The sequence below is a fragment of the Oncorhynchus mykiss genome, chromosome 5 (genome assembly GCF_057628025.1).
Source record: "Oncorhynchus mykiss isolate SJ-2025 chromosome 5, ASM5762802v1, whole genome shotgun sequence".
Classification (NCBI taxonomy): Eukaryota; Metazoa; Chordata; class Actinopteri; order Salmoniformes; family Salmonidae; genus Oncorhynchus; species Oncorhynchus mykiss.
The window spans coordinates 55,836,362-55,849,440 of record NC_143026.1 but is presented as its reverse complement, the minus strand read 5'-3'; the positions used below and the strand labels follow the sequence as shown (position 1 = coordinate 55,849,440).

General features: G+C 44.6%; 1 protein-coding gene across 1 annotated transcript in view; it reads left to right on the top strand.

Annotated features, from left to right (window-relative positions):
• The window catches only part of LOC110522970 (E3 ubiquitin-protein ligase RNF220-like), a 48,554-nt gene extending 41,406 nt beyond the window's left edge, over nt 1–7,148 (top strand). The window contains exons 8-15 of the mRNA XM_021601401.3: nt 1,298–1,385; nt 2,039–2,141; nt 2,433–2,519; nt 2,664–2,701; nt 3,741–3,831; nt 4,315–4,423; nt 6,088–6,162; nt 6,296–7,148. Coding sequence (XP_021457076.3) covers nt 1,298–1,385; nt 2,039–2,141; nt 2,433–2,519; nt 2,664–2,701; nt 3,741–3,831; nt 4,315–4,423; nt 6,088–6,162; nt 6,296–6,367 — 663 coding nt within the window. The 3' untranslated portion in view covers nt 6,368–7,148. The remainder of the gene's footprint in view (nt 1–1,297; nt 1,386–2,038; nt 2,142–2,432; nt 2,520–2,663; nt 2,702–3,740; nt 3,832–4,314; nt 4,424–6,087; nt 6,163–6,295) is intronic.
• Nucleotides 7,149–13,079: the final 5,931 nt, after the last annotated feature.

The window sequence follows — 13,079 nt, the reverse complement described above, 5'->3', positions numbered from 1 at the left end:
TGTTCACTGATGAGTCACGGTTTTGGGGTTGGATTCGTGTTTATCGTCGAATGAATGAGCGTTACACCGAGGCCTGTACTCTGGAGCGGGATCAATTTGGAGGGGGAGGGTCCATCATGGTCTGGGGTGGTGTGTCACAGCATCATCGGACTGAGCTTGTTGTCATTGCAGGCAATCTCAATGCTGTACGTTACAGGGAAGACATCCTCCTCCCTCATGTGGTACCCTTCCTGCAGGCTTATCCTGACATGACCCTCCAGGATGACAATGCCATCAGCCATACTGCTTCTTCTGTGAATGATTTCCTGCAAGACAGGAATGTCAGTGTTCTGCCATGGCCAGCGAAGAGCCCGGATCTCAATCCCATTGAGCACGTCTGGGGCCTGTTGGATCTAGGGCCATTCCCTAGATTGGGCTAGGGCCATTCCCCCCAGAAATGTCCGGGAACTTGCAGGTGTCTTGGTGGAAGAGTGGGGTAACATCTCACAGCAAGAACTGGCAAATCTGGTGCAGTCCATGAGGAGATGCACTGCAGTACTTAATGCAGCTGGTGGCCACACCAGATACTGACTGTTACTTTTGATTTTGACACCCCATTTGTTCATAGACACATTATTCCATTTCTGTTAGTCACATGTCTGTGGAACTTGTTCAGTTTATGTCTCAGTTGTTGAATCTTGCTATGTTCATACAAATATTTACACGTTAAGTTTGCTGAAAATAAACGCAGTTGACTGTGAGAGGACGTTTCTTCTTTTGCTGAGTTTGTATACAAATACAATCAGTGGGAATAGGGGCCAGGTGTGCGTAATGAATGTTCCGGAGGGATCTGTGACAGGTTTTAAATCCGATTTTATGACTTTGTGATTGTGCCAGCTAGTGACCACTGCAGAGCTGCCTCCAGAACAAGATTCATGATAAAAATGCTAACCTACGCGACAGCAAGCCTAGCTATTCCTTGCCAGCCATCATATTGTATACCATACTGGATGTCTTAGAAAGATTGATGACGGATGGGGCAGGTGAATTGGTCCTGAAACAGGTTAAAAGAGCTTTGTGCTCATCTGTGCTTAAACCCCTGATATTGTTTACTGCCCATTAGGCTCAGCGTGGTCATGTTTCTTCTGTACCTTAGGTTACCCCTAGGAGATACATCAGTGACAAACAAGGGCTGTGAGATATGCATTTGCGTTAGGCAAAAACAAAATGTTGTGTGTGTGTGTCTGTGAGTTTGTGTGTATGTGTCTGGCTGCGTGGCTTCATCATGCATACATGTCCCGTGTGTGTGTCTTTCCAGGACATTTTGGTGGACCTGGGAGGAGAGGGGGAGCAGTGGAGGGAGCGGAGGAGGTTACAGATGACCTCCATGCTGGGGGGGTTTAAAGGTAACTGGGTGACCCTCTGACTGGGTCTTGGGTCTGGTGCAGTGGGGTGGATCATGTGCTTGGGTGGTGGTGAGAAAGACACTGAACCTTTCAGTCCAGATTATGCTGCAGTATCTATAAGGCTGAATTTGCGCTCCCTTATCTAAGAGAGCTCTACCCTGAGCATATGGGTTGCAGATAGGGTTCCAACATTTCCAGGTATTCCAGAAATCATATTCCCCTCCTAATTCCAGGACTCTTCCAACCAGGATGTCTGGAAAACCATGGCATTTTGGGAACGTTCCCGGAATTCTTTGACCCTTGTGTCAGAAAAGGGGAGATACTCTAGGTGACATGGAGAAATGTTATGAAACACTTCACCCATTTTGAAGTTTTCATCATTTACTACTGAAAAGGGGTTTTCAAGTGTCACCTTTCAATGGCCTCAGATGGGCAAAAACGTCTCACCTCTCATTGGCCCTGAACATCTGCTCTTAGCACTCAATAGTCAACATGACACTGTCTACCGTGTGAGAATGTGCTAGGTGAAAGTGAGGATGCCAGAGAGGGTATGTCCCAAATGGCACCCGGTTCCCTTTACAGTGCAAAAGTAGTGCGCCATAAAGGGAATAGAGTGCCATTTGGGATGGAGATAATAATGAGGCTCTCCTCAGGGTCGGTATTTGTGAGCAGCAGCACATCTAATGAGGGCCGTGGCGACAGTGATGCTGACCTGGACGTTGATGGAGACGACACCGTGGACTACGGAGGAGCACAGTATCCTTCTAATTGACCAATCCCCCGAAATCCCACACCATCGACGAGAGTGTGGCAGCATTGAAGAAGTTAACATTGTTGCACACAGAACAAACAATTCAACAAGGGAACAAATGTGCCTTTGTTGAATGCAGCAACAGTCAGACATAGAAAGGAGAAATGAACCTACGGTGAGAAATGCAGGACACCACATAAAGAGTTCATATTCCCCTCAGTCGGAACATCCATTCGACCATGTATATTTCTGTTGTTCCCACTGCATGTTTATGTTTCCTTAGCCTGGTGATCCAGATATACAGAGGCAGACATCATCCCCTGTTCACAACGGGAGCCCGGGGAGGTGGAGGAGAGGAAAGCACCGAGGGGGGCTGTTTTAAAGTACGCACCGCCACGGGCGGTACTTCCATGGCCTGTTTCTATGTTCCCATCGCCACACAACAATGCCTCGTTTTTTGTGTTGTTATTATTGTCTGCACTAACTGTCTTGTTAGTTCTAAATACGATCCTACTTTTGTTTCTCAGTGTTGGAACTCTGGACCATTCAAAATGGACAAATGAGGGTGAGAACAGCTACGGTATCAGTACATGTGGTGTTTCGAATGAGCTCATGTGTAGTAGTACTTCATTAGTTGGATAATACACTTTTTCTCAGTAGTGTACAAGCAATCTTTGGATCTGTGTTGAAATGTATCTAAAGCAGAACAGCAATGATCAAATGCTCAAATACATTTACACAACTTTTGATCATTTTCTTGCCTTGGTTCCCCGACTTGCATATCTTAGACCACCTTTTGCAAACCATTAAATACAAATGTCAGCAGTGAAGGCAAAATTCGCCGTTAGAGCTACAATGTGTACGTTTTTGGGGTGGCCCGACTAAATTCACATAGAAGCGAGAGTTATAGATCTCTCATTGTCATTGAAAGCAAGTCTAAGAAGCGGTAGGTATGTTCAATGTTCACTATTTCTATGCGTCCCGTTCTTTAGTTCACGTTTTTTGACTTTCAAATAGCTAAAAATACAATATTTCTTGGTTTAGATGGGACAATTATACTCTGTACAATGACTGCTTGTTTTGTCACATAACCAGAAATTAGGCAAACTATTAGAATTTTAGCAACCAGGAAATGGCGGGTTGATTCCTGCGTATAAAAGGAGAGTAATTGCCCATAATCATGAACCTTTGGATAGTTTTACTTCTGTCTATGAGGAGTTGCTGACAGCACAGGAAATGTGTTGATCTACTGGGGTTTCTAAAACACAGACTAACTCTGTTTCCTCTGCTTGGACTCGAGAGTTAAAGTAGCTATGGATGCGGTAATCTTTTTTTTAGCAGGCAGTCGTTTTCTTTTGATGAATGCGCTTGCAATGTTGATGGTAGAATGTCGTTTTGATCAATGTGTTTCTGTTTTGAGAAGGCAACCACATTTGGAAAATGCATTTACTGTTTTTGCAAAAGGCCACAGAGTTCTGTGTCTTTGTGGACTCTGTTTTGAATATCAACAGCGTTGTTCCAAAAAATATGCTTGTACGTGATTGAGAAAAACTGTAATGATTGGCGATGTCCCAATTTAAAATGATAGTCCTCTTTTGCTACAGGATGTCCATCCACCAGCAACGAAGAACGCAACAAACTGGACAACAGCATTACCTCCGTACACAGGACCTGTAAAAACTGTGACATAGAGATGTAAGTTCTGAAAATTCAATTGTGAAAATGTTCCACATTACCATTAACTACGTGGTGCTGTAAACCGTCCCAAAAATCCCAACCTAAACTCTGTCTTTTCCCTAAGCTCATCTATAAATCAAGCTCAACTCATAGAGAAAGACTGGTGGTGACTGAGTGCGTATGAATGTGAGTGTGCCTGTGTGTGTGGTACTTGCCCTCCCCCTCTCTCAGCAATGTTTTCTCTTCCCATGATAAATGAGACAGTGAATGCTGGCAATGTGACTGCTCCTAAAATTCATGCTCTATGTACATGTATACCAGCTAATCATTTCATCCGTCTTCGATTTATAAATGACTCTGGCCTCTTCTTCTCCTGTCCCCCTCACTCCCTTCCTCTCTCTCACTGAATATGTGTGTGTGTGTGTGCGTGTGCGTGTGCCTGTGTGCGTGTGTGTGTGCGTGTGTGCGTGTGTATGTGTGTTTGTGTGTGTGTGTGTTCAGGGTCTCTGAGGATTCGGCACTCACGACGCTCGATGCACTAAAAACCCGGATACGAGACCTAGAGAAGCAGATGTCCAGAGGAGACAGATACAAATGTCTCATCTGTATGGTGAGTGTATGGCCTGAATCCCGGTCTGTTTGTGCTGTCATGCCAACTCCTTGTTACTCATTATCATTGTTTATCTTGACAATGAACAATTGAGTTGGATAAGAGCACAAAGGAGTCTGGGACCAGGCTAGTTTAGGATAGCAGCACTGAGAGGAATCTAGTTCAACAGAAGCACTGACTTGTATCCTGATAACCTTCCGTTGAACTAATTAAACACACTATGAGACATTCCAATTGAACAATTGATTTAATCCAGACTTTTGAGGAATGTATCACAGCTACAGTGCATAAGTATTCAGACCCCTTGACTTTTTCTACATTTTGTTACATTACAGATTTATTCTAAAATGGATTCACCAATCTATACATAATACCCCATAATGATGAAGCGAAAACAGGTTATTTGATATTTTTGATAAAAGGCACATGACAGCCTACTTGGAGTTTGACAACATGCACCTAAAGGACTCTCAGACCATGATAAACAAGATTCTCTGGTCTGATGAAACCAAGATTGAACTCTTTGGCCTGAATGCCAAGCGTCACATCTGGAGAAGACTTGGCATCATCCCTACTGTGAAGCATGGTGGTGGCAGCATCATGCTGTGGGGATGTTTTTCAGCATAAGGGACTGGGAGACTAGTCGGGATCTAGGGAATGATGAATGGAGCAAAGTACAGAGAGATCCTTGATGAAAACCTTACTCTACAGTGCTCAGGACCTCAGACTGGGGCAAAGGTTCACCTTCCAACAGGACAACAAACCTAAGCACACAGCCAAGAAAACGCAGGACTGGCTCAGGACAAGTCTCTGAATGTCTTTGAGTAGCCCAGCTAGAGCCTGCACTTGAACGCGATCGAACATCTCTGTAGAGACCTGAAAGTAGCTGTGCAGCAACACTCCCCCATCCAATCTGACAGAGATTGAGAGGATCTGCAGAGAATGGGAGAAACTCCCCAAATACAGGTGTGCCAAGGTTGTAGCGTCATACCCAAGAACACTTGAGGCTGTAATCGCTGCGAAATGCACTTAAACAAAGTATTGAGTAAGGGTCTGAATATGTGATGTTGTGATAATGTGATATTTCAGTGTTTCATTTTTTATACATTTTAAACAAATCTAAAACCCAGTTTTTGCTTTGTCGTTATGTGGTATTGTGTGTAGATTGATGACGGGAGGGAAAACGATTTAATTCATTTTCATTTTAGAATAAGGCTGTAACGTAACAACATGTGCAAAAAGTCAAGGGGTAGCTGTTTCATCCATCCTAGCCACTTAACTCATCCATCCACTCATCCATCCTCTCAAGCGGCACTAATACAGCAGATACAGACACTTAGCGCCATCTAGTGACAACTGTCTCCCATTTAATCAGAGTGGGAACAGGACAGAATGTGGAATGTGTAGCACTGTGTAGCACTGTAATCCAATACTGTCTGTCTGTCTGTCTGTCTGTCTGTCTGTCTGTCTGTCTGTCTGTCTGTCTGTCTGTCTGTCTGTCTGTCTGCCTGCCTGCCTGCCTGCCTGCCTGCCTGCCTGCCTGCCTGCCTGTCTGTCTGTCTGTCTGTCTGTCTGTCTGTCTGTCTGTCTGTCTGTCTGTCTGTCTGTCTGTCTGTCTGTCTGTCTGTCTGTCTGTCTGTCTGTCCGTCTGTCTGTCCCTATAGGACACATATTCTACGCCCCTCACCTCCATCCAGTGCTGGCACGTCCACTGTGAGGAGTGCTGGCTCCGCACACTGGTAAGAATAAAGAATAACGGGAAGAAATCCTGTCAGATAACGCTAAAGCTAAGGAGCATGATATAAGATATATTACATACAACAAATGGTATTTCTGTCAAGCAGTCACGCATGGCTGTGTTTTGTCTTCTAGGGGGCTAAGAAGCTTTGTCCACAGTGTAACACCATAACTTCACCCGGGGACCTGAGACGGGTGTATCTGTAGCCCGGCGGGGCCCGGGGAAGCACAGGCCTTTCAGGGGGACATAAAGGTCAGCTGGCCTGTCAGAGATCACCCTTGTCTTTGCACCTTAACCCCCCCACCCCCACACACCCACCTTCCGAACTAGGTAGGGGCGCACCTCATGAATAGATCGTACCCATGACTGGGTATTGCACAATGATCAGTCCTCATGTCCTTTTGACGTTTTAGGTTTGACATTTCACCTTTGGTTCGCCCAGCTGGATGGTGTTCGTCTGTACCCTGCTCACCTCCACCTTTAGTGAGCCAGGACAGTTCTAAGAGGAGGACTCTGTGCTCAATCCGTTAATCCCCGTAAGGTATATAAATGAAATAAAGGACAAGAACTGAAGTATTCTCAGCGCTCAGGCACTGAAAGAAAGCTTTCAGGTGGATGTAGATCACTCTGGACTATTATTATATACTGTATACTCTTTTTAGAAATAATAATTGTCTGTTTTTACCAAGATAAAGCACATGTAAATAGTTTTGTGTATGTTTTCAATTGTGTATGTGAAAAAGATTAACACTCCCGTTGTGTTAACGGTCATGTTCTTATGAAGTCATGTTTTTTGGTTAGTTCGGGTGGGAGGAAAGTGTGAACATAACAATTGTCATATTTTGAGATTCATTATTTTGTGTTTTTGTCGTTTAGGTTGTGTTTCTTTGTACAGGAGTACAAAGTGTAATTAATCAATGTTACAAAAAAACAATGTGTCTTTAAAAAAGATGGTTATTGCATAAATAAATATCTACACTACAACGATATCATTGAAAAACATTTATTCCACAGATTTTTGATTTAGGCCCAGATTCAATCTGATCGAGGGTTATAGGCACTGCGACGTTTAAAGGCAACGTGTTCACATAGATCCCATTCACGGTAAGGCTGCATGTGTCGGCTCAAATTGGAAATGGACTTTTAAAAGCTGCGATGCCTATAACCCACGATCGAATTGAATCCCGGCCTTAGAATCAATGTGTGTACAATGTTATAGATCAAAACCATAATCTTGCTTACACTTTATAATAACTGTCATGAAATACCGGTAAACAATTATAAATGCTTATTACATGCTTAAATGCTTTGTAAATTATTGTTAAGCTTATGAATTGTACTTTTACAAAAAAAAAAAATATATACTTATTTAGTTCATAAATAGTTCCTTAATTCTTATTCGTGAAAGGTTTTTAGAAAGTTAAACCCAAGTCACTTGATCTAAATGATGTTCACAGTTCGACGAATTAGTCCTGACCTGTTGCCCTTTTATCTATGGTGTGATTTGTTCCATCATAAAAAAGCCAAGCAGCTCCTTGCATGTTGATCTGTCCAGCCTTGATTTACTGTATGTCTATGCAATTGTCCTTTAAGAAACAAATGGGTTACTTCAGGATTAGTCCAGGCCAGGTCAGGTCAAGACTAAGCCATTCAATCCTACTATTCTTTAGCTTTTTTTCAGGTTCTGACCGCCCACTGTTCCTGCCAAGACGAAGGAAATGAGCTAAGGAGGGCAGTAGGGTGGGATGGACAGAGAGAGAATGAAGCCAGAGGGGGGGGGGGGACTATTTCCATGGGCTGAGCAATGAGTCTTCACAATGACGCATCAGTAGCGTCAGGACCCATCTTCTGTATGCCAGGGGTGTCCAACTCAATTCCTGGGAAAAGCTAATGGTCTACTGGTTGTTGTTATCACCTAGACCTAGACAACCAAGTGAGGGGAGTTCCTAACTTATCAATTCCTTAATTAATTAATGAACTACAAGGGAGGAGCGAAAAGAAAACCCGCAGACACTGCCCTCCAGGAATTGAGTTAGATGCCAGTGTCACATTTAATAACACATGTCATACCATCAGCTCACCTGAGACGGGTGCGGGACCCGAGAGGAAGGAGCATCTGGACTGGGACTGTTACGGTGACCATTTACAACATGGCTGGCATGTATATGAACCACCGGAAAAGCGTCCGCCATTCGCTCCACTGGGCTCTCTCATGCCGTCCCTGGAGGGGGTGCGTCACCTGAGTGGGTTGATTCACTGATGTGGTCATCCTGTCGGGGTTGGCGCCCCCGCTTGGGTTGTGCCGTGGCGGAGGTCTTTGTGGGCTATACCCAGCCTTGTCTCAGGATGGTAAGTTGGTGGTTGAATATATCCCTCTAGTGGTGTGGGGGCTGTGCTTTGGCAAAGTGGGTGGGGTTATATCCTTCCTGTTTGGCCCTGTCTGGGGGTGTCCTCAGATGGGGCCACAGTGTCTCCTGACCCCTCCTGTCTCAGCCTCCAGTATTTATGCTGCAGTAGTTTATGTGTCGGGGGGGCTAGGGTCAGCTTGTTATATCTGGAGTACTTCTCTTGTCCTATTCGGTGTCCTGTGTGAATCTAAGTGTGCGTTCTCTAATTCTCTCCTTCTCTCTTTCTTTCTCTCTCTCAGGGGACCTGAGCCCTAGGACCATGCCCCAGGACTACCTGACATGATGACTCCTTGCTGTCCCCAGTCCACCTGGCCGTGCTGCTGTTCCAGTTTCAACTGACCTGAGCCCTAGGACCATGCCCCAGGACTACCTGACATGATGACTCCTTGCTGTCCCCAGTCCACCTGACCGTGCTGCTGCTCCAGTTTCAACTGTTCTGCCTTATTATTATTCGACCATGCTGGTCATTTATGAACATTTGAACATCTTGGCCATGTTCTGTTATAATCTCCACCCGGCACAGCCAGAAGAGGACTGGCCACCCCACATAGCCTGGTTCCTCTCTAGGTTTCTTCCTAGGTTTTCGCCTCTCTAGGGAGTTTTTACTATCCACCGTGCTTCTACACCTGCATTGCTTGCTGTTTGGGGTTTTAGGCTGGGTTTCTGTACAGCACTTTGAGATATCAGCTGATGTACGAAGGGCTATATAAATAAATTTGATTTGATTTGATTTAAGTGCATAGATGACATATTTTGTTCCCCGGCTCCGTTTCAAGACGGTGCATGATAATGGTCCATTGTAAATCAAAACCAATTTCACACATATATTATTTAGTATATGTAAAGAAAACATTAAATCAAGATTAGTCGGATGGGTGACAATATTACAATATCACTTGTGAATGATGTAGTATCACTTGTGAACGATGCCCTGCTTGTGTGCAGTAAGGCAAGAAACAGCTCATGCCTTTTTTTGAGGGACTTTTTCAAATCATAGTTGCACATCTCACGTAGCCTAGCCCGTAGGCCTGTATGTTTTGAATAAGGCTTGTATCACAATTAAAGTGACCAAATAACATCTTAAAATGAAGCACATTAATCCGCTTTACAACCGGTGTAGAGCTTAACTGGCATACATAGGCAGTGAGTTTGGGGTGATCATTTTCACCACAAAAAATGCACCTTTATAATAAAGCATTACATGCATAACCGCATTTGAGGTCCCTTTTGAGAATGGTGTTCTCCCGCTAGTTGATAGCATTTTGGAACATTTGCGCTGATAGCCTTCTGCCTTGTGCACATTGCTGCGTTAGTAATGTGACGAAATAGCTCTAACAGCTCATCGACACCTTCCAACATCTTCAATATGCACCCCGGAATTTGCAGTTGCTTCCCCAATGTTTGTCTTCATTTGTAGACTGTGAGAAGGACCTGATCACGTGACGGGCATTGGCTAATAAGAATTGAGATATCTGAGAGAGCCATGCGAGTGAGAAGGGAATTATAATGATTATATTCACCCACCGGCCACAAAAGGCATGGATTGTTTTTTTGCGGGCATTACAGCCACACAAAGGGGATGCCGCCGGGAAATTCTTGTTTGTGAATGAGAGACTGATGAAGTGGATGCAAGCAAAGCAGTGTTCACGGCTTTCATACGTTTTTTTTCAAATGATCATTAGAGTAGCATCATGCAGCCTTAGAATGTATTAAAAATCTAAACATATAGCCCAACGTTTGTATCACAGCTAAAGTTGCAGACATAACTCTAAATCAAGTATATAGGAGGACCTGTTTCTTTGTTAGCTGCTCAACACTGAACAGTTGCAATTGCGCACTCCCTCGACTCGTTTGGAGAAAATGTCCTTTGTGTTTGATTCGGGCTATGTTCAATTGTATTCTTCATCCTATAAAATAATGCCACGGAATTCTAAGCAAATTTTTTCTGCTAAATGAAGTAGTGTAGCCCACAGCCATACTGTATGTGTCACACCCTGAACTGTTTCACCTGTCTTGTGACTAACCCCCAACAGTTGTCTCCCATTACCTCATGTACTTATACCTGCGTTTTCTGTTTGCCTGTTGCCAGTTCGCCTACCAGCGTGTTCCCGTGTTTCCTGTGCTCTAGTTTTTGCTTTTTTCTAGTCTTCCCTGTTCTGACCTTTCTGCCTTGACCTAACAATTGCCTGCCCCTTGTAATAATCTCTGAGACTCTTACTATCAGCCTTCTGTGTCTGCATCTGGGTCTTAGCCTGTTCCTCACCTCCCCTGGTCCCATATATCCTTGGACGCGGTCCTCAGTTCACATCCTGGATCTGGAAGGCGTTCTGCACCCTTATTGGGTCGTCAGCCAGCCTGTCCTCTGGTTTTGATCTCCAGTCTAACGGCCAGTCACATCGAGCCAATCCGGACCTGGTAACGACTCTTTGTTGCCTCGTCTCCACCAATCCCACTGCCTCGAGCCAGCAACTCATGTGGATGGAATATTCCCTCATCACTCTTCTCTGTTCTGCTACTGGTCTCACCTTTTGAGTGTTCCCTGCGATATCAGCCCCCACTCTTCCAGGAGCAAGAGGAAGAGATCAGCATACCTTCTGCCCAGATGTTCGTCCGTCGCCGTACCTGGAAGATAGCCCGGGCCGCTCTTCTCAAGAACATCTCCAGGTATCAACGACAGGTGAACCGCCACTGGACCCCTGCTCCCCGCTACCGTCTTGGGCAGAGGGTATGGCTTTCCACTCTGGATCTGCCCCTCCGGGTGGAGTCCCGCAACCTTTCCCCCTGTTTTATCGGCCCTTTCCCCATTTCTAAGGTCCATAGCCCCTCTGCTGTTCACCTTCTGTTGCCCCGCACCCTTCGTATACATCCCACTTTCCATGTATCTAGGATTAAACCCCTGTCTCACAGCCCTTTGTCTCCTGTTTCCGGGCTCACCCCTCTCCCCCCGTCTTATCGATGGCCATCCGGCATACACAGTGAGGCGCCTCCTGAGTGTTCTACCTCGAAGCAGGGGATTCCAGTACCTGGTTGACTGGGAGGGTTATGGCCCGGAGGAGAGGTGTTGGGTCCCCGTCAGGAATATCCTGGACCCATCCCTCATCGCGGACTTCTGCTGTCAACACCCCAGTCAACCATGTCCCAGGGTAAGATGCCAAGTTGCGCCCTCAGGGGGGTACAGTCACTTCTTGATCTGTTTCATCTGCCTTGTGATTGTCTCCAACCCCCAACAGGTGTCTCCCATTGTGTGTTGTGTATTATACCTGCATTTTCTGTTTGTCTGTTGCCAGTTCGCCTTGTCCCGTCCATCCCTACCAGCGTGTTCCTGTGTTTCCTGTGCTCTAGTTTTTGCTTCTTCTTGTCTTCCAAGTTCTGACCTTTCTGCCTGTCCTGACCCTGCCTGCCGTCCTGTACCTGCCTGACTCTGATTTGGATTACGACCCTTTGCCTGCCTTGACCTACTGATTTCCTGCCTTGTACTGTAATAAACTCTGAGACTCGTACTATCCGCCTCTTGTGTCTGCATCTGGGTCTTAGCCTGAGCTGTGATAATATGGCATAGCCAGACCAGGGCTAACATAAAGACAACTCAAGAGTGTGCAATTCTTTTCTTCTGAAATAGACTACATTTTCTTCATGTCATGTTTCTTTATCATGGATTTATTGTGAAGGTGTAGGCTATATTACATGGATTTATTGTGAAGGTGTAGGCTATATTACATGGATTTATTGTGAAGGTGTAGGCTATATTACATGGATTTATTGTGAAGGTGTAGGCTATATTACATGGATTTATTGTGAAGGTGTAGGCTATATTACATGGATTTATTGTGAAGGTGTAGGCTATATTACATGGATTTATTGTGAAGGCGTAGGCTATATTACATGGATTTATTGTGAAGGCGTAGGCTATATTACATGGATTTATTGTGAAGGTGTAGGCTATATTACATGGATTTATTGTGAAGGTGCAGGCTATATTACATGGATTTATTGTGAAGGTGTAGGCTATATTACATGGATTTAGTGTGAAGGTGTAGGCTATATTACATGGATTTATTGTGAAGGTGTAGGCTATATTACATGGATTTATTGTGAAGGTGTAGGCTATATTACATGGATTTAGTGTGAAGGTGTAGGCTATATTACATGGATTTAGTGTGAAGGTGTAGGCTATATTACATGGATTTATTGTGAAGGTGTGGGCTATTTTACATGGATTTATTGTGAAGGTGTAGGCTATATTACATGGATTTATTGTGAAGGTGTAGGCTATATTACATGGATTTATTGTGAAGGTGTAGGCTATATTACATGGATTTATTGTGAAGGTGTAGGCTATATTACATGGATTTATTATACTTTTTCAAAATGTACCGGCAGTTATTTGCTTGGCAATCACCCGACTGACAAAATGTCAAGACCGCCCCAACCCTAATCTGGACCCATCCTCTATGTGAGACCAGTGTTGCATGTAACACCATCCATGCCAAGGCAGCCACCTCTCACTTAC